Genomic DNA, 21,744 nt, shown 5'->3' on the forward strand with positions numbered 1-21,744 from the left:
ACCGGAGCCAATGCACTCGGGATTGATCGGGTTAGGTTTATATCGACAATGATTAATGCATGCCTACATTATATATATATATATATATATATATATATATATATATATATATATATATATATATATATATATATATATATATATATATATATCAGTTGGTTTAAGTTGTTTCTTTTAGGGAAAAAAGACATAGTTAACCACCTTAAGAGGGTAAACACTGATTGGTAAAATTTCATTCAAGGAGCTCATTTCCTCAGTCAAAACAAGATCATGCTACAAGAATTTATATTATTTCCTTTTTCTCTTTGTGGATAATATACCAAAGGGAATATTAAGTAAGCTGTTCGACATGATAACCGGCATAAACGGACGAATGTATCTTATGGACTTTATTCACAGCCGCCAGTATGAATAAAAAGAGGCACCCAATAATTCAAACGTATAAATCAGAGAAGAAATTTCATGCAAACCATGTTAAAACAACCAGACAGCAACCAGGAGATAAATCTAAACACTTGATGATAGCATAAGGATGAACAAACCATATAAACCATCATGGTAACAAGCTGTTTCTTTCTGTCAACAAAGAAAAACAATTGATGGCAGCATCTAACCGCTCAAGAACTGTGCGGCTTTACAATCAAATTCCTAAATTTGCTCTATCAATTACTGTAATTTAAAACCTATTAAGAAGTGTGTCATCTACGGCAAACAATGCCTACAGTGACACGCTAAAGTAATTGGACACATTTTTGCAAAAACTGCTGGTGGTGGAGATCACACACTTGGGAAGGAGGAATCAAAAAAAGAAAAAAGTGATCTACGTTTATGATAAATTGGCATTATACAGAAGAAAGTTCGTGCAGGTATAAGCATACACCACTTTTTCACTTGCATGAAGGGTCGCATGAAAAACGAGCTTATACTTCCGTGCATGATACAGTTACAACGACTTCGAGAGACTGGCAACTTCATCGAGTATAGGGTCACTAAGAGTAGGCAAACCTGCCATCTGATGTATTGATCTCAACTGACGGCGGATGTTGGGGTTTCTGATGCCTCACGCTTATCTTGGCTGGAACCTTTGACCTTGACAAGATATGAGCGTGCTATTTCTAGCATTTGCGCCACTTCTTTCTTGTACTGTATGAAGAAAGATTACGTCAAAATAAAAGGAAAACACTGATTTCAATATGTGGTCTTGCTTTATATAGTTGCACTAAGTTGTCCAGCAAAGATAAGCTATGGAATAAACCTAAGAAATAAAACAATCCACTCTTTCATGTAGCAAAACAGAACACATCACAACTATAAAAGAAACTTTGTATTATTTTCTGATCAATGTGGTACCACTCGAAAAATTTTGAAATTGTTTCTAACAACCCTACTCGAAGAACTTGTGCCAAAAATATATGTCGACAATAAGCAGGTAGCCTAGACATCTAAAAGAAGTGATTGGAGAACTGATATAATTGATCCAAAATAAAAGGACATTGGAGATTAAAAATTGCAAGACTGGACAGAAAGGTACCTGTTCCCAGAGTGGCCCATAGCGTAGGCTATACATGATAGCCATTTATGTGAAAGTTAAAGTAGTTTCAAATTAATGGCAGACTATGTGAATAGAACTGCAGACTACTGACAGATTAGCATGCATATACCGCACATTACATCAGGCAATCTAATATTCAAGTATTGTTAAGTTCGATCAGGTAAATCTGAGCTAATTTATAAGATTTGGGTCCAAATGACCCTTCAGGGGACTATTCTAGCTAACTTTAATAAGACTTTGAGATGGTAATTTAATTAGGTTGATTCGGAGTCATTAGGATGTCATAACTTTATGAGTTGATTTGATGTTTAATTTAATTTTATTTTGCATTTTTTATCTAGAAATTCTGTAAATCAGAACTCGATACCTAAAGATAAGGGTCTTGATTTATGATTTGAGGTGTATCATGACATTACAGATGAGGTTATGATTTGAATCATGACCAGTAAGTTTTGATCTATGCTCTCTTTCACTTTGTCTTGTTCTCTGTGTTTACCATCGCACATGCTTGCAACTTTGAACCAGGACACAGTGTTGGGCACAAGCAGTTAGTTTTAGTTCAAAATATCAAATCTAAGATAATTCTAGAACACAATGAAGAATAGCGGAACTAGAAATCGTAATGAGAAAACATGCCTCATCAACTGCTCCAGTTTTTATCTTAGACTGCATGATGCACCACTTCTTGAAATGTGCACCTGTAGAAAATATCTATAATTACTTTTTCCTCATAATTTGTGGCCTCACATGAAGCAAAATAGCAATAAAAGAAGGCGAAAAGAAATCAGAAAAATGATAGACACCAGCTAATACTTACCAACTCGTATATCAAGCATGCTCGAAGAGTCAGAGATCGTATTCAATGACCACCGACAGTGTACCTGAAATAGAAACAATTATATGACTTACATTTTCAAAAAATATAGCTCTTTCAATTAAAGTTAATGAGATTTAGCAATCAGATGTAATTGTATTAGACAAGCCAAGTTCAAAGATTGCACACATCGACCAAACCAATAAAGTAAGTAAATTCAGTTAATAAGAGAATCCTCTTCGATACATTTTGCTCAGAAAATGAACCTTCCAATCCAAACCTCATCAAGAATTAGATGCCAGTTTTAGCTCAATCAAGATTATCATTAATTTTGGTACAAAGCTAAGAAATATAAATTTTGCTACAACCAGTATTTTAATGTATCCATGAAAGCTACATAGTTGACTCTTTTTAACTTCCAACTAAATTATCCTGTACAAGAACAAACGTATATATAGATCTTCCATGACAAACCTGACCATTCTAAACCATAATATTAACTATTTTTTGTTACACCTTGTGACTAGAGGCCATATTTAACATAATAATTTATACCTTAGGGAAAAAAAGTTGTTTTATAAGATATGGGTATGCTAAATGAAGCCTTAACTTCCTGCCCTAGAGATACCAACAGAATACTTCTGCATGTTTAGTTAACTGAACAAAATTATTTCTAATTTAACTGTTGTCTCCACAGATTGCATAAAATTAAATAAGAATTAACTTTCAGAAGTCACATATCACAAACATTTGCATGTTGCGCATACAGGTTTCCTCATTAGCGATCACAAAAACTATAATTATCAGTTCACTAAAGAAAGACTATCTTTGTCCTCTAAGCACATATTATGTTGCATGGGAAGTAGCTGAGTTTCAGTACGCACCTCGAAGGTAGAACCAAATGGAACATCATGTGCCTGTTGCACAGTCTCGAAGACCTAAACAAAGAAAACACTGAAATTAAAAAGAGTTCACATTGGTAAGAAAAGGTTCACATGAAAAAATGATAATGAGGGACAATAAAACATATGAAGTAAATGCCAAAAGAAAAATTAATATTCTACCACATTTACTTTGGAGTGAAACACACACCAGAGTTTTCTTATCAGGGGAAAGAACAGCATGCTGCCACTCTGTCATGGCCGTGTCTGGAGGACACATGGGACTATGGCATAATGACCTGAAGGTTATTTCTCTGACCTGACCATCATACTCATCAGCAACATGCCACTGGCCCAACTGTAAAAAGCATAGAAGTAAAATGTCCGAATTATGTCAGGAAAAAAACATTGTCAAGACATCTAGATCTGCTCTGTAGAAACAGGCACCTGAAATTACTGTGTATATCAGTCTTAACATTCAGTTAAAGTGTATATATAACGACAAAATCATCATATCTAGCAACTCCAAGTAGTAATATCCCTCATGGATCAACAATGCTTCATGGTTGCAAATGCTCATCCAAGGCAGGAGACAGAATTATAAGTATAATTTTCAGAAGATATCATTAACATGGAACTCAACCAAATACTGTCAAGGCATCCAAAAAGTGGGGACTTAAGACACTGCCATAGTAACAACTAACAACAGAAGTAATGAACAGAAAAAAAAAAAGAAAAAAAGTGACACAATGGACACCTTCAGTTTTCTTGGTTATCCAACCACATAGCATTACATGAAAATTATTATTACCAAGAAAACATTGTAAATAGATCCTTCCCAGATCACTTCTTGATGGGAGCCTTGTGCACTAAGCTTTGCCTTTTTATACATCCAGTATAAATGTACATTGACAACTAATAGCTAACAAGTACCACAGTGCAAGAGATGATCATAAATGAATGACAGTTTCCTTACATTCAGATTGGTATCTTTTCGTGCTGAACGATATTCTGCAATAAACATGGAGTCATCATTCAATAAGACAGAAAAGAACTCCTCTGCAGTGCATGGGAAATTTTCCTGTATTAAAGCAGTTAATAGATTAGAAACTATTATATCTTTAAAATAAAAGAACATAAAATAGAGAATAAGTACAATGGATACATTGACTATGCCAACTAGAACTTCCTCCTTTATGAAATCTTGAAACTTTGCAGTTTCAACTACACTCTCGTTTGGAAGTTTTATCTGTCTCCTGCTACCTCTCACAGAGCTGCTGTGTGCACGCAATGCAGATTGTGCCCATTCCTGTGTATCCAAGTAAAAGAAATCAAATGTTACAAGTTCTGGCTTCCAACTATCCAAATAATAAATGCAGAACTAAATGATAGAGAATTCCAAGAAAGTAATGCACAGAGCCCTTAGAGCAAACTGCAGCTTGAACAGACAAACATAAGAAGAAATCATCTGCCCGAAAAGATGAAAGAAATTTCCTGCTACAGAATTGACAAATAGGCATGTCTTTCATAAGAAAGTAGTACATAAACCACCATTATGATGTCTGGATAAAACCAATTAGTTTGAACCAGGAAGTTCAATCTCAAGAGTATTTAGTTGTAATCAGATGGCATGCGTTCCATGATAACGGGTGGGCAGAATAGAGGGTGCTACAGGCGCTCACCGATAATACAACAAGACAAACAGCAAAAAGGGAAAAATAAAGAACAGTATGCTTAAGCAATGTACTTCTGCACCATGCCTCTCCTCCTCCAGGAACCCCTGGCAGGAAAAAGCCATGGGGAATGGACATCAGCCTCAAATGGTGAAAGAAATACCAGATATTGTGGGGATACTGAAATGGTCCATATCAATTGCAACCCTACTGATTTAAATAAGTGATGCAGGACTGGAGATTCCATTTATAATAGTATTAAGATGGTTCAGTCCTAAGCCAGTGCCAAATAAACCAGTTCAATTCTATTAGTTGTTTCAAACAATGGCCCAGTTTCAGTTCTTGTGAACTTGCCAAAAAAAGACCTTTCATCCAACAAGTTTAAAACACTGCCAAAATCTATTGGGTCTTAATTTGCAAGGACATGTTAGCCTGATTTAATTAATGTGAAAAGAAGAATTTTTTGCTACAGTTTGATGAGCAACAAAAAATGCTAGGTCTAAGACAGGTCTATAAGTTTGGGTGAAAGATGAGTGGGCCATGTTGAAAGGTAAGTACCTTCTTCTCGGCTTCTATAGCTGCATGAAAGTTCTTAGCTGCACGTTGCAAAGCTCTTAAAGTATGATTTCTGTTCCAAAATGATGCAAACATGTATTTGACTCTCCCTGCATAGTGAATAATGGCAGAATAGTTTAGAGTTTAGACTGGATCTTAAAAAGCTATAAAAATTTGTCACATACAAGTTGCAACTGGATGTTCCAGAAGCTACCTACAACAAAAGCAAATATCTAATAGCATATAAGAGATGGCAAACAAAGAAGGTATTTTAATATGTTCTATCATGGCATGATATCCTTTCTTACATCAGATAAATAATTAGTGAACTAATAGAAAAACACATTTGAAATAGATTTGTTTTTCATTTCTATCTGTAGTTATATTCATGTAGATCAATACTGCATAATTATGATTCTGTAATTAAATTGCTAATACATAGAAATAACAACTTTCTAAAATGGCTCTTAGAACTCATGTAATTCATACATGAGACTGAAAAGAGATTTAAGACGAGAGGAAGTAAGAGAGAGCATGAGGAGCAGAAGAGGGACGAATGGTGAGAGCAGCGATAGTGGTTCCAGATAGTGAGTAAGAAGAGGAGGGCAGAGAGAGGAGGGAGGACAGACCTAATATCCTGATGGCATGCAGTCATGCGGTAGCTGGTTCTTGGATATAGAGGCAAGAGTTGAGCATTGGTTGGAGATTAGACAAAGGCAGAAGCCAGGAGGCTGTGGAGGCTCAGACATATGAAGACAACCAAGCCACGAGAAAGAGTTGACCAAGTATAGTTGCATGTGACAGGCAAGTAAAGTTCAGGCCGTTTAGGCCTTTAGGGCTTAAAAACAATATAGCTGACTTAGGTGACTCGGTTTGACATGAGTTGACCAAGCTTACCAAGTCAACTTGCAAGTCAAGATTCAATTCAGCCAAAATCCATTTCTTAATGCGAGTCAACTAGTCCAAATGGATTTGAACCATAGCATCAGATTTGAAACCTAGGATCATCTAATCCTATGGCTCAACTCACGATTCTGATGACACTAATTACAAAGTAGAGGGGCTTTTACCAACATTATGCACACCAATAACAAAAATAAAACTACCATTAATAATTCAAGAAAACAGAGAGCACGGGGATGAATATGAGACAGAATGAACATAGAGAATGGCATTTTTCCCGGATTCTTTGTGTCATGCATATACATACATTGCACCCAGTAGATACTCCACTGACCCACTTTCTAAAATTGTTGATATATATATATATATATATATATATATATATGCTAAACTAACTGATACCTTCAAAATATATCAAATGAGGCTTTGGACCCTCAACAAGTTAGCCTGGAATATATATGTATCTTCATATAGAACAACACAAAGTATAGAGTAGAAAAATAATTTTTATTCATTCAAAAAGTAGAAAAGTACAAGGTGATGGTTCTTCAAGTATTTCTAATATGCTACATATATCAAAAGCTAGAGAAACGAAACCTTCATGGCAAAAAAAAAAGTAATGAAGACAATATTGAGTACCACTAACCGTCTGGACTTCCTAGAGGAGGAACACCATGTCCTCCAGCCCCCATTCGAAGAATTATTGTGATAGCAGGGTTAATAACTGCATGTTGGCTTCGTCGTATCTGCATTACTAATAGCAAAGGCAATTGGATGTGTACATACAAAATAATATAGTACAAACTACATAGGAAATAACCAACATACCTCAGCAATGTCGCCAAAAGAAATAACCACCTAAAAATTTTGAAAAAACTACTTTTAGTTAATTAGGATTTAAAAAAAATTGAAACAAAATATATATTCATATGAGCCTTCAAATATCCTCAGTGATACTACTGTTAGAAGAGTTCAGTGAAAATTTTTATTTTTATCTAGTAATTAGTACAACAATATGCATAGTGAAACATTATTGCTAAACGAAAATATAAACATGGGTCCAAGAACAAAATTAACTTGACTAACAGTGAACATCAAGATGCTACTAGATATAAAAGAAATGACTATGGTTTGACGTATTGCTCAAAACGATATGGTACAAGCAGCACATACCGATCCTACAATTGACCGAAATGCAAACCATCCTGTACCGGGTGGTATAGGAGTTGGGGGGGCATATCAAGCGATAAACTCTTCATACCAGGTGAAATGGGGAAATTTGATAGTTACCGACTCGGACTGATCGGAAATGGTCAGATTTCAACCGAAATCAATCAAGGGCCTAGATTAAATAGGTTCCAACGGTCAATTTAGTCATTGGACCCATTTGAATGCCTACTTAACCTCATTCCTCCCTCCTCTTTCGCCCTATTTCAATCTCACATCTTCTAACACTCTTGCTCACTCAATCACTCTTTCTTTCTCACAAATTCTTACTCTTGTTCAATATCACCAGAAGAACCATTCGGAACGTGCCACAAAGCTGCTCATCAAAGTTCGAAAAAGATAAATCCGCTATCACTTATTTGGATATTTTTTTATTAAAATAAAACTAAATTTCATAATAGCATTTAAAAATCCATTATTGCTCACTAGCAGCAGAGAAAAGCCAATGACAAAGAAATAACTGATTGATATACAAACGTAGCATGGTTCAAATTGAAGATATGTGACAAACACCACTTCACTGTAAACAACAACAAATTCAGCTTGAACAAACAAAAATACTCCACATGATTAAGAAATTTAGTGATATGAGCTTTAAATGATACAAAAATCCTTCATGGGCAAAATTATTGGTATAGATGAAGATAAATATTTCCTTAGCCAACTAATCAGAAATTCTATATAAGATCAGCCAGACATTCTTCCACGATAATGATAACTTTTCAAGATTATATACCAGCTAAGAAACCTAAAATAGATAGTATAGAATTCACTGCTTGGACAGAACAAAGAGTGAAAGAAATCTTTAAGGTGGATAAGCTAACCTTCATTTGCTTAGAAAATACATTTGAGTGGAAACAAATGTGCCATGCAGACACGTACATGCGTCCATGGTATAGAAAAGATCTTTCAAGCGCACATGAATAACTGTGATCAGCAACCTGAGCAAAAGAACAAATATTCATCAGGTGACTCATGTTAATAACCTTCAATGCTAAGAAATGAATTACATTAATATAATAGATAACCTCATCAGGTGGAAGATCAAATATGGTCTGCAGAGGCCCTGGCTTCTGGTGGACTAAGGTAGGACCTTGTTTATCCAAAGACAATCTTCTTCGAGCATCAGCTCCAGCATAGCCATTCAATGCTCTGAACCAATTATTTGACAGATAATACAGTATAATTTTCACATTAGTATAGTACAAAACTTCATCGGCTAAAAGGAATTTACCCTATTTCAAAACCTGAAAAAAAATAAACAAAGAATAGTACTAAGGCACTTGGATGTCCTTTCATGAACATACAGTTATAAATTTATGATTCATGAAGGAAAGCATGAAATTTCGAACTTTTGGATGCGCATAATTGTCTAGTAAAAAGCTATAAAACAATTGACTATGACCGGTAAGCTCATCGTGTAGGCCAAGATCAGTCATTTCAAGTTTTATCAGTGCACACTGCAGCATACATCATATTGGTACTCAAAACAGGGTTGTACTAACTAACCTTGTTTGCTATCTAACCTTTGATTCTGTTTGTTTTTTGTAGGATGAAATAATGACCTAGTTGATTCAAGCTTTAATAAGAGCAATTTTGCATATTCATATTTGTGTGTATACATACATACATATACATATATAGACACACACACACATGTGATCGGGTTAGCAATTCTTGAAGCTTTCAGCTTGAAAATCACATTCCTCCATGGTGATCTTTGCAAAGCATCCACAGACAGCCACTGAATGGTGTATCAGGGACCACCATTGACAACATAAACATTGACAGAAAGATTGAGGTAAGTTTTTCCATTTTTCTGTTCCCTTGCTTGCCCCTCCAGTCTCTGATACTCTCCTCCTCTTCTTCCTTTTCCTTGTGTGGAAGTACGAATGTGACAGAACGAATGAGCTTTGGTATGATTGTTAGTTTGTTCTTTTGCAACATCAGTGACCAACATTCAAAACATGTGAACAGAATATTTATTTGCAAAGATAAGACTGCATATAATAACCCTTTCCACCCTGCTTTGGTGAAAGCCTCATGCACTAGAAGTCTAGAACCAACCTTTTCTTCGGCATAGATGTGACAGCATTTCATCATGCCATGTAAGACACAATGAGGTACTTAGCATCCAAGAATTATTCGTACACTATCTCAGTTCCAACCAATTACTAAGATTCACCTAAGAGCTACGGTTATGAGATCAAATTGCAATGCAAGATTTGAAATCTCAATGGTATGCTAATACCGGTTGGCAGCTCAACCAGTGATACAAATCGACATATAGAAACTCGATATGGGGCAATAACTGCTCGGATGAGGGAGAAAGAAGGAGAGAAAATGGGGAGAGAGGAGTAAGAAGAAGAGGTCAAGGAGGAGAAAGAGAAGGCAAAGGAGGAGGATAAGGCATATGAGCAGAAGAGATGGCAACAACACAACGAGGTGAAGGAGACAGCGGCAACGATGTAATGGGTCGGATGAGGCTCAGCAGGAAAGAAAGAGAGAGCGGAGAGCACATGGCGTAGAGAGAGAGAGAGAGAGAGAGAGAGAGCAAAAAAGAAAAAGATGATGGCTATGAGTGAAAAATGTCAAAAAGCCAAAAAAACTTATATTAAAGCTGGATGGTAGGCTTACTGCCTAGTACGTCTATGTGAATCAGTCATATTTCAACTGGCCCATCCCAAATGCTAAATCTACTGGTCTTTAAAATTTAAATACTATGCCCAACTGGAGTGGACAAAATTGCTTGGTTTGCATACCAATCATTAATCCTACTTGTAAAAAGTAAAAACCAACCCATACTGACCGGTATGGTCAGTTTCTGAACCATGTTGCCACCATGAGAGTTCCACCTAGTTGTGACATGATGTTTGGACAGGTCAATGAGTAGGACCCTGATTCAAGAAAAAATGAACTGAAAAATATTGTCTACATCATCCATCAACCACATACACATGAACCATTCATAAGAATGAAGCAAGAACTAAAACTTAAGTAAAACGAAAATAATTTTATGTCAATCAGTTGTCGGTAAAACTTAAAAGAGCTTTTACTTTTACCCAATAGCATCACAATATCATGATGTCAGAATGTTAGTGCATGCAAACTAGAGTAAGCCAAAAGAGATACACCATCAAATGTCAACATATTAAACTTAGGTACTTTCATGTTCCAAAATTATTGTGATCTAAAAAGAAAATCAGAACCATGAGGCCAAGTAGCAGAAACAAGTAATAACCTGGAAGAACTTGCTGGTAGCCTTGTGGTTTTAATATGAAGACAGACCTAGGAAAAAAAATAATTAAGTTATTGATACCTCAACATATGATTGAGCATTTATAAAGTTATAATGTAATCACAAAGTTATAATGTTACCTGTCCTGATGTGCTATCTAGAGTGTGCCAGATTGCTCCAGTTTGGCCTTCCTTTTCGACAGTAACAGTTACAGATCCAAGAACAGTGCTTTTCCATATTATATCCCAGTCATATATTGTTACATTAATCTGCAGGAATGTTGAAGAATATATTCAAATAGGCAATTACTCTGAATACCAAGTCATATTTGCATTTGCAACAGGGAATCGAAGCTATTATGGGCAAGGCTTAAGGCTTTTATTTTAAGTTCATAATTCAAAACTTGTTTCTTTTTGTTTTTTAAATTGGCACAACCATGCAAGACCAGTCTGTTGGTAATTTATGTACTCTTCCATTTGAAAAGTGCATATTGTAAAATGATACAAATTTAACAACCTGAAATACCACACTAGCAGACCTCATGTCAGAAATGTCATAGAAAGAACATCAGTGAAATGGTCGTTTAACTATTTTAGGCATTTTCAGCTAGGATGAAGGACAACCTGACCCACCTTTGAGAAATACAGTTAAACACGACATTTACTTAACAGATATCTTGACTGCTGATTATATTAAAGAAAGAAACAGTACCCATTTATGTAAAGTTGTAAACCCTTAAAGATATTAACATTACAGAACAATGTGGAGTACAGTGAACATAAGAAGAGACTAAAAGCATAATGTTACAACCTAAGAACCTATTAATAAACAGACTATCATATACCAGATGTGCAAAAGTAAACTAACACAAAAAAGTCAAAATTCAATCTACATATCAATCTTAGATGAATAGAGGATATCCATAAAAGCAGAATGACCAGTGCATTCTGACTTCTCTATCAATTAGCTCAATTAATCAATTTATTTCAAGACAATTTGACATAGTACTTGTTCTGGGATTTGAAGCAGGACCAAGTTTCTCTAAGCTATTGTGAATAGCACGTAAACCAACATTTCAAAAATCGACCATGCCACTTGATATTTCAATATTTACCAGTCTGACAAGGAAGCGGCAGGCAGACCAGGTGATTTCGTGTTGCCTGATTCAAGTGAGTTGTGGTCATCACCCGGCAGCTGGTAGTTCTAATTGCAAAGCAAAGGCATGCAAGGACTTGCCATGCAGTCTCACAGTTTCTTGTGTACCAATCAAATATGACCATGACACACACACAAACTGTGTAGTACCTACCACCCAATTTTCGGACCCAATATCAAATTTGAAACCCCCCAACAGCCACTTTCTGCTCCCCTCTTTCACTACTTCGCGTCCATTCACCCTCAGTCTCTCAAATCCCAGTCTCCCCTGAATCTTAATAAAATCAAAGATCAAACTCAAGAGAAGAAAGACATTCATAAATCCAAAAACAATATTGGCTCATTTGGTTAATTTTTCTTGATTATGGCTTTGTGCTTAAGATAGCATCTTAAGTACAATCTTTTCACCTTATTCCAAACCAGATCTATGCAAATATAGTGTGACTCAATTGAAGATGCAGAAGAACAGATCCGACCAAGATTTCTTTGGATCTTGCCAATTTCCTTGCATATATGGCCTAGACTCATGCAGATCTAGGATATATACATATGGTTTCTGTTTAGTTCATATATATCTGGCTTTGATTTCCAATACAAACGTAAATTTCATAGTTATGCATCTAAATAAGAACGATCTAGTGTGACAGCTAGATCATTGTTTAGATAACCACCATCACTAGGCCATTCCTCCTTGTGAAATGTCATTTAAGTGTTAATTGTATATGTTTTAAAATTTTACTTTATTGTAAATTGCAACAAAATACAATCAGCATAAAGAGACAGAAGATACTTTTACAAAGTGCTTAGAGTTGCCAACCAAAAAAATGCATCAGGACAAAAAGGGAGAAGGCCTTTGTAAAAAGAACTAAGAAATACCAACTATTGTTCATTAATTTATTCTTCAGGTGCTTGCCCAGATAACAACTTCAAGAAAAATGGAACCAAAATAACCTGAACAGGAAGCATATCAGCAAAAAAATTAAATTCCTCTCCCCATATCGGATTTCTTGAGCCAGGAACCATGGAGCTGCATGACATGAATGGTTGATAACATATTATTCACTAATCAAAGCAATAATCCAAGTAGAAGACTAATATTCTCAACTAATCATTCACTTTTCACATTTCTTGTAATTCAAGTTAAAACTTCATAATCACAGCTAAAGCTGTATGAACAAACTAATAACGAAATTAGATATTGAGTTGTAAACATATATACATATATATACATACATATATACACACACACACAAACTGGTTAGAGATGATTCTGAACTAAATCAAACAGAAAAATGAAATATTGGAATTTAATAATCCAAAAATTAAACAATATTCTATACTATTCTTAAGCTTAAGATTTGGTCTTTGCAGCTAATAGAGTGTTAACTTAATTTATTAATTTTTTATTAAGAAAATGATAATATTAACCTCTTTCCAAAGTAGGCTTCACTAATCACAACCTATGATGCTGAAGGATGTAATCTCACCAGAATGTGAAGCCTAATTCACATAGGATCAGTTAGCAAAAGTTCAAATAAAGTGTCTAGTCAGTACTTGATTCCGATATAATATGCACTTGTTTATGTCACCTATTTATTTACTCATATGACACAACTATGCCATATAGGCAATTCCTAACTCATAAATATTTCCTTTTCACCACTTATTTCTTTATCCATATGACACAAAACTATGTCTCTCCTATACAACTATTAAATTAGATAACTGAAATTTATAATTCAACAAAGTAGGCACCAAAAGACATGCATGCGCAAGAGGGCGCATACACGTACACACACAGATACGTATTACAAACAAATCTCAATATAATATAGTTGTATACAATGTCAAGCATTATTGATAAAGAAGTCTAAAGTGCACACGTACCTGAATCGCTTTTGTTCCCCACATGTAATTATTGCATAAGGATCAGATGTACCATTCAAATTTGCACCAATTAGGTTCTTTGCAGCCAATAGCTCTAGCTGAATAACAGAAAAATCCATATTGTAATGACAAAACAAAAGAAAATAATGTTAAATATCATGGTACTAAATAATCAAGCATAACTTCAAGGTTTTTCACATGCCAAACAACTGATGTGCTGTACTACTGAAGAAATAGAATGATTTCATCTCCATATAGGAGGCAGTTAAATTCAACAAAACAATACCTTGACTACATATGCGGAAGCACCTTGGGGGTCGACTTTGATCTGGTTCATCTACAAAATAAAGTGGACAACTGTATGTCAAGGAAATGAAAATTTATTTTATGAAACCTCACAGGTAAAGCAACCCACATTTATAAGGTTAGAGAATAAGAGAATAAGAGTATACCAAATAAAATCCCCCTCGATCATCAGTTTATAGAATAAGAGTACCAAATAAAAAAAGCTATCAAATTTATAAGGTTAGAATTGCATATCTATGACTAAATGATCAGGCAAACTTGACTCAGACTTGTGTGATAACTCGCCTACTACCTTGTTAAGTCTAATCCACTCTTAAACCCAAGTTAATAGTAGTATATTCATCAAACCCTTAAAAGTCAACCTAAGTCTTTTCCCAATCTAGATGTGAGATTAGATCAGGGTGTTAAAATCTCCTCGTTTAAGAGCGTGACATCCTTGTCAAGACCCAAACATAGCTCAAAATCAAACCCTAACACGGTGTACAAGATGTCTAGCCCAATGATGGTTTCATGTCGTGATGTGCCTTCTAACCCTGTCGTGTATGGATAATCCTTACCGTACTCAATTGAGCCCCTCACTATACCCAATACTAGGTCAACTGAAGCACCAATTGTCATGACCCAATCTGATGAGATATCTAGCCTACTAACTTCGTGAGCCTAATCCACTTGCACAAAATGCTTAAATCCAAGTTAATAGTAATACATTCATCAGACCCTTATAAGTCAATCTAAATATTTGCTCACTTCCGTTGTGGGACTAAGTCGAGGTGTTATAGAACCAATATAAATCAGTAAGTTCAATCCATGATAATACACCATCCTTCAAACTTTTCTCTTTACCTAACTTTGCATCACCCCTAATCATTGGGAACACATTTATTTCCTCTTTCATCGCTGGCCAAAGCCAATAGTTACAAGCTGCCATTAAAACATAACAGCACATTTAACTCCATAATCTTCGATGATCATGGATGCTGGATGCTGAAGGAAGAGCTGTAAGACAAGAAAATCAAAACAACTAGCTCTTGATTCAGACACTTGAAGAGTATAAACTTGGCAATCACAAAGCAGAAGAGCAAACCAATTAAAAAGTGGTCTTTTCTTTGAAAAGATTTCAGTCATCAATTAACTTTAGTTAATATAAAGATCCTTGTATTTAGATGTAACTTTGATGGATAATAAAAAAGGAAAGAGAAGGATCAGCTGTAATGATTTAATTGATGGAATATAAAATGAGCTTAGTCTGTCTAACTTCTTCATTGTCTTTACTACTTTCTACTTCCTCAATTTTTTTATTATGCCCCTTTTCATTCTCTTCTATTATTAAATTTATAGATTTAACAACCTATTTATACTTACTGCATCTATTCTTGGTTCATAAAGGCCTCCATAAACTGGTGCAGCCTCTGATCAACAAGATTACATCAAACAAATTATGAAGCTGTAATCAAAATCAAACAAGATCAATCCTTGATAATGAAACGAAAGATTTTTCCAGCACAACAGGACAAATCTTGCAAAATATAATCACCATCAAGGTAGAAAAAAGAGAGACGAGCTTGAATTGTCCAACCTTCTCCTTAGCATCCGACTGCCGTGCAGGCAGCACTCTGGCGGCCAGCGGGGCCTCGTCCCCACCAAGCGGCCGATCGTCATCGCCTCCGGCATCGCCGAACGATATCCTCTCCAGCAGGGAGTAAACACCGACCACGAGGAGGGCCGTGGCGACGGTGACCTCGATCTCCCACCACGAGGGGAAGAGGAAGCCGATTGAGAGCCTGGCGGGGGTGGTCGCATCCATGGTCATCAGAGAGGACCCTCCTCGAGAATCAATTTCTCCAGAGCCGGGGCGTCTAGGGTTTCGATGTGGGAGGGAGGACCGCGAGGAAGGAGGGGAGACGAGGAAGGGGGCGCGGCGCGGCCATCCTCTCTTTTTCTTGGAAGAGGCGGAGGAGTTGGTTGGAGGGAGACGGCAAACGCGATGCTAATTAATTGATGTGGTGGGGTCAGACGAATAACAAAAGAAGTGGTGTGTTTGACGCCGGTTGGAGTTACCAAACTACCCCTATTCTTATGTTGGAACCTCGAGACTGCCTCCCGTTTCCGCTCGCCTTAACGGAGCCGAAGGTGCCTGAACCGACCCGGAAACTTTTCTGGGTGACCACGTTTACCCTTCGCCAACTCATGCGAGATCTCGTTCTCACTATAGTTCTAAGAAGTTGAGAATAGATAGAATGTTACATCGACACTTTGTTCCTACGTAAATGTGCCAAGTTGTCTTAAACTTCCAATGGTGATAACACGGGGGCCGACAAGAAAGACGATTCTTTGTGTCACATCACCCGATAAAGTTAACGGGGTGATTCGGTCCGCCACGCGCATCATTTTCCGTTGTGTGGCCCCTGCGTGATGCGCCCCGGGGTGCCACAACTGCATCCAGTCACGAAAGGTGTAGGTTACACGTCTGACCGGTAACGGGTTCCGTTTCCGCGTCATTTTCTGTTAGTCAGGTCGTTGGACCCTTTTTTTTGTCTTTTTTTATTTCTTTTTTTTATTTTTCGAAAGTAAACGTATCGGATACGACGGTGATTTCGGCGAGATGAAAGGAAAATATTTCATGACGGTCACAGGTTTGACAAAGACTTGAATGTCATCGACTTTGACCAAATTACGTGTACGTGGAAATAATTTTGGTACATATATTTTTTCCATGAGAATTATTAGCTTGCTTTGACCTGCCAAAGCATTTTCTCTAGAACAACGTCGCTGTCATAGTGGAGAAATTATTTCTTCGTTTATGGATATGATAGATATGTTAGAAACAATGGGCTTAATTTATCCCATACTTTTAAGATTATATGTTTAGGCACAGCATAAGAGTTGGATTGTTAAGTAGTTTTAGGAGTTTAAAGTTGATTGAATGAGTCCTAATTATTCTTAATGAATTAAGATTTATTCTTATAAATATATGTTGAGTCCTGAAAGTACTCTTTTGGGTAAGTAACCAAAGTTATTCAGTAGAGATAACTCAAGATCTTGTAATTAATATATACAAATTTTAGTTTTCTTCCTAAGTGAAATTTATCAAACTACGTTAAATCATATTCTTTTGATTGTTAATCTAATAGTGAATTTTTTTTTGGTTTTTGAAATTTTCTTTTTCCTCTCAAACAAAGTGATATTAGAGCCTAAATGATTTGGTGATCAAAGATTTAATAAGTATGTCGTCCATTGTTTATACCGATGGCATTGTGAAAAAAATCTGATGAAAAAAATAGTTTTACCTCATGACAGATGATATGACATATTTTTGGCACCGCCCACTTGGACCCAAGCAAGCAGACATAACGATGCAGACGTGGAACCTCAAGTACGATGTAGTGCACAGCACGCACGTGGTAGCCAATCACTTGCCGCTCCCTCCGTAAGAATGATATCATCACAGTATAGCCACCTTGGAAAACTCGGGACGGCGCCGCGCAGTGTCGATCCGTGCAGGTCAATTAGCACTCGTACAGAAACTTAAGTCGGCCGCAGTAAATTGACCCCGTACGACCAACTCATCCTCATAGGTATAAAAGCTAACCCTTCTTAATAAGGAAAGGAGGCACTTCGAATACTCAATTCTCTTTCATTTCACCAAAAACTAATTTAAGCTTCAAAGAGATCGAGTCGGGAAATCTCCCTCCCGACCCCGACCTATGTGCAGGAGCTCAGTGACGAAGAAGCAGGTCACTCGTCAAGAGAGAAGACCATGCTTATGGGACGAGGCTCGAACCTGACCCAACCCGATGCTCACCCTCACCACCCAAGCATCAGCATGGGCGACCTTGTGCATCCAAGACCAAACCTAACCGTGCGAACACCTCGGTCACGACGTAAATGTTCACCAACAATAAAGGTAGACGGAGGATCTTATTGTTTAATAAAACTAAGCAAGAACGCTGAAGGGTTAATAGGTAAACCCAAAAAGATTAGAGTGTCCTTAAGGCAAAGTGCACGAGTACTATTCATCTTTTCATCGATAATAATATTGTCATTCATCACAATTATTTGGGATACGTTAAACAAATTTTATTTAGATAAAAAACTCAGCTAACAAGTTGTATCGAGAGCGAAAGTTATATGTTGACGATAGAGGACAACGTAAACTTTGTAAATATTTGAATATATTCAAAGGAATATTACATCAATTAAAGAAAATTAATATAAATATGAATGAAAAAGATAAGATATTGTTGCTTCTTTCATTCCGACTCTGATAGTAGTTTTGTGGATATGATATTATATAGGAATAATATAGTAACACTTGAATAATTTGAAATCACTTTAATATCTCATGCTATTAGGAAAAAAAATTAAAACTATAGATAGTGATGCATTGGCTGCTTAATATAAAATTTTAAGAGGAGAATTTTCTAACCGGGGTATATCTCAATATAGCAAGTCGAGATTAAGTATTAAAGATGTAAAGAGTACAAATATATTAGACGAAATTATTTAAAAAAAAAATATGGAAAAGATACTAGTAAGTGCTTTATTGTGATGGATGGTGATAGAGATGTTTTCACCATCTTCAAAAATAATAATATATATATTTAAAATAATTAATTTTTAGATTCTATTTATATTACTTATGTTTATTCTCAGAAAGATTATTTTGATTTACTGAATGATAAGTTGAGTCTATATAATAATTTTATAGTGGAGATCAAAATGATTGATATAGTGGTACATACTTTAGAGATGATATGACTTATATTCCAAAGATGCCGAAGAATTAAATTTCTTTGGATCATTTAGTTTCTAAGGGTTTTGATTATAAGGTCGGAGGTGAAGTTTTGAAAGTTACATAAGGTTGTTTAATCATAATAAAAAGAATATTGCATCAAGGCTTGTACCATTTGGAAAAAAAAGTACAATAAAATCATCAAAAAAGCTGAAAACAAGTTGCATGTGCAGGGGATGATAGGTTTATATGACAACGAGCTTTATTTGCAGTTGTGAGGAGAAAAATGCTACTAGTGGTAAGATGATAAAATAAATGTCTCACTATAGAATTAAGCTATTAATTTCATTCTAATTATTAATTAATTGATTTGAATCGAATTGAACCGATTTTAATTTAAGGATATCAATCTAATTAAATTTATTATCCCAAATTATTTTATTGATTTAAACTAATTAATCAAATCGACACAAACGTCAAATTTTACAAAGCTTAATTTGTAAAAATATTTTTTTTAAAAAAAATATTTAAAATTATAAATCAATCAAATTAATTGATTTTAAATCGATTCGATTAGATGGATTTGAATTGATTTCGATTGGGACTATTTTATTTTAACTGAATCGAACAAAAACGCGACGAGGTTCGATTCGATCTAACGGCAGGAGACGCACCCAAAGAGTGAGGAATCCAGGTGACGTTGACCGGGTGCAACAGCAACAGCAACAGCAACCCCACCCCACCTTCCCTTCCCCGTCCCTCTCCTCTCTCGTTCTTGCCGCGACGAACCCGAAATCCCTTCGGATTCCATCTATCCTTGATCGAAGAACAACCAGGCGTTGACCCCACAGAGGTGTCTCTACGAGCTTTAATGCATGTCTGGTTTGTTGACGCAGTTATTATTTGATAGCGTTCTTCGAATTTTAGGGAAACATCAGTTCTTGAATATACCTTGTGACCAGTTACGGTTTAGGGTTAGCTCGATTCGAAATGCATTGTTTAGTCACACATTAAATCGGGAACATGAAATAGTTTGCTTTGCTTATATGAAAAATGTAGTCAATTTGTTGGATCTTGGATCGATTCTCTGCATTTGGTGTATATTATGTGAAGATTTCTTGTGCATTGCTTTCTTAGTTTGGTTCGTTCTTGTAACATCTGTTTGTTTGTGAACTATGCTGCATGAACGAAGCTAATTCTCGCTTCGTCTAGAATCTGGAGGTGAAGATACATCACCAAACCTACCATTAGGTTCTGAAAAGTTCTGTAATTTGTGAATTAGATTTTTCTCATTTTTTTCTTTTTGTTTTTCATTACTGAAGTATATTATTGCCATTATTTTTTAATGAGGATGATGATGAGCGGATTGCTCAAATCTGTCTTGCAAATACTTTCTTGACGCCTTGTAAAGCTTATTCTTGCTTCCTTTGCCCTCTTTAATTGTTGGTCCCTGGGTCATCATATTTGCTCTGTTTTTGAGTCAATGATACATATGAGATGCTCTTAACTGTTAACTGAAGTTCATTAGCTGACCTATGTTAAACAATACTTACATGCAGAGCAATTTCAAACAAACTCTTAGGAAACAATCAAGAATGCAGTGGATTTGTCAACAAATGCTGCTGGTTTGCCAAGATGAAAAAAAAAAAAAAAACTTTTGTTTTTTTGGTTTTACATTTTGAGAGTCATATTGAATTCTTGATACCTGATGATGAAGATCTCAAAAAAATAAAGCATTTTCATAACTTAATGCGGGAAGATCAAACACCAGATGGCTGGACAACTGGGTAAGAAGGTTATAACCTTTTGGAATTTAACCTTATGTGATCGCCCGCAATCTCATTTCTTCAGTTTACTTATCATAGTCTCATCAAGCTCATGTCGTTTAAGGTTTAGTTTTCTGTTCCGAAGAAGCAAATTTCAAATATGGCATGTTGGTAGACACATATCAGGATGATAGGATAAAAAGCCTGTCAAGTATGAAACTTCAAATAGAAACCAAGGAAATCAGGATTTTGATACCAGTATCTGTTGCATCTTCTTTCAGATGGATGCCCTGTCTCAGAGAAGGTATCAGGGTTCTGGTTCAGGAGCCAGTCATTGCTGATCTTACCCTTGATGTAGGATGTCTTGTACATGTCTTCCCCTCTCTTCCTTCTTACTTTCTTTCATCTGAAGCATGTGGTTTCAGGCCTTTTGCCCTGACTGTTGGTGTTATACAATTCAATTAGTGGATGTTGAACTCTAGTGAATTTCTTGTTGATTGGCATGTACGGTACTTGTAAATTCATTAGTTATTCATTAGGATGGTCTTTTGGTAAAAATCTTGAGGTATCATCCAAATCTGACTTGGCTTTAATTGGGAAGCTACTATTCTATAGTGGCTTCACCCAGATGAAATTTCTAGTGCAGGTTTAATGCAACTAGGTTTGCTGGCAGCATGAAGCTAAAGGTGCAGCCTTGTTGTTCAAGCCACTTAGACAAAAATGTTATTGAGGAAGAAGTGAAGTATTTTGTCCATGAGAAAGCTTAGGTGATATATGTTTAGTAGATATTATCAACTTGCATCATGAACACCTTGGCCTTGGTGTGTTAACAACGTGATGGCATTGGATCATAAACCACAGATTTTGCTTCAGATCTTCATTTTTAGGTATGTATGTGCTGTATTTGATGAATGCCCATTCTAGATAAGGTTCCTACGGAGTTATATTCTTTGATCGGCATGAAGTTTGAATTTTATCATAGTTATGCATGTCCATGGCATATAACTGAAGTTTGATTAATAAGCTGCTTGGTGATTCTTGGACAACTTTGAGTG

The 21,744-nt window shown here is 36.0% G+C and overlaps 1 protein-coding gene across 2 annotated transcripts; it reads right to left on the reverse strand.

The window, feature by feature from the left end:
• Nucleotides 1-502: 502 nt before the first annotated feature.
• Nucleotides 503-16,170, reverse strand: LOC103986398 (BAG-associated GRAM protein 1). Of its 2 annotated transcripts, none has more exons than XM_009404408.3 (18): nucleotides 15,768-16,170; nucleotides 14,172-14,222; nucleotides 13,886-13,983; nucleotides 12,950-13,025; nucleotides 10,984-11,112; nucleotides 10,847-10,893; nucleotides 8,634-8,757; nucleotides 8,430-8,546; nucleotides 7,207-7,236; nucleotides 7,025-7,124; nucleotides 5,479-5,585; nucleotides 4,413-4,556; nucleotides 4,224-4,328; nucleotides 3,459-3,605; nucleotides 3,251-3,304; nucleotides 2,370-2,433; nucleotides 2,189-2,250; nucleotides 503-1,143 (listed from the first exon to the last, which is right to left on the reverse strand). In XM_009404408.3, the coding sequence occupies exons 1-18, from the start codon at nucleotides 15,999-16,001 to the stop codon at nucleotides 1,027-1,029; spliced, it is 1,806 nt and encodes a 601-aa protein (XP_009402683.2). In that variant the 5' UTR covers nucleotides 16,002-16,170; the 3' UTR covers nucleotides 503-1,026. The 2 variants fall into 2 exon arrangements, with proteins under 2 accessions (XP_009402683.2, XP_064965982.1); XM_065109910.1 differs by lacking the exon at nucleotides 15,768-16,170 and adding an exon at nucleotides 15,554-15,636.
• Nucleotides 16,171-21,744: the final 5,574 nt, after the last annotated feature.

This window comes from Musa acuminata, chromosome BXJ2-5 (genome assembly GCF_036884655.1).
Source record: "Musa acuminata AAA Group cultivar baxijiao chromosome BXJ2-5, Cavendish_Baxijiao_AAA, whole genome shotgun sequence".
Lineage (NCBI taxonomy): Eukaryota > Viridiplantae > Streptophyta > Magnoliopsida > Zingiberales > Musaceae > Musa > Musa acuminata.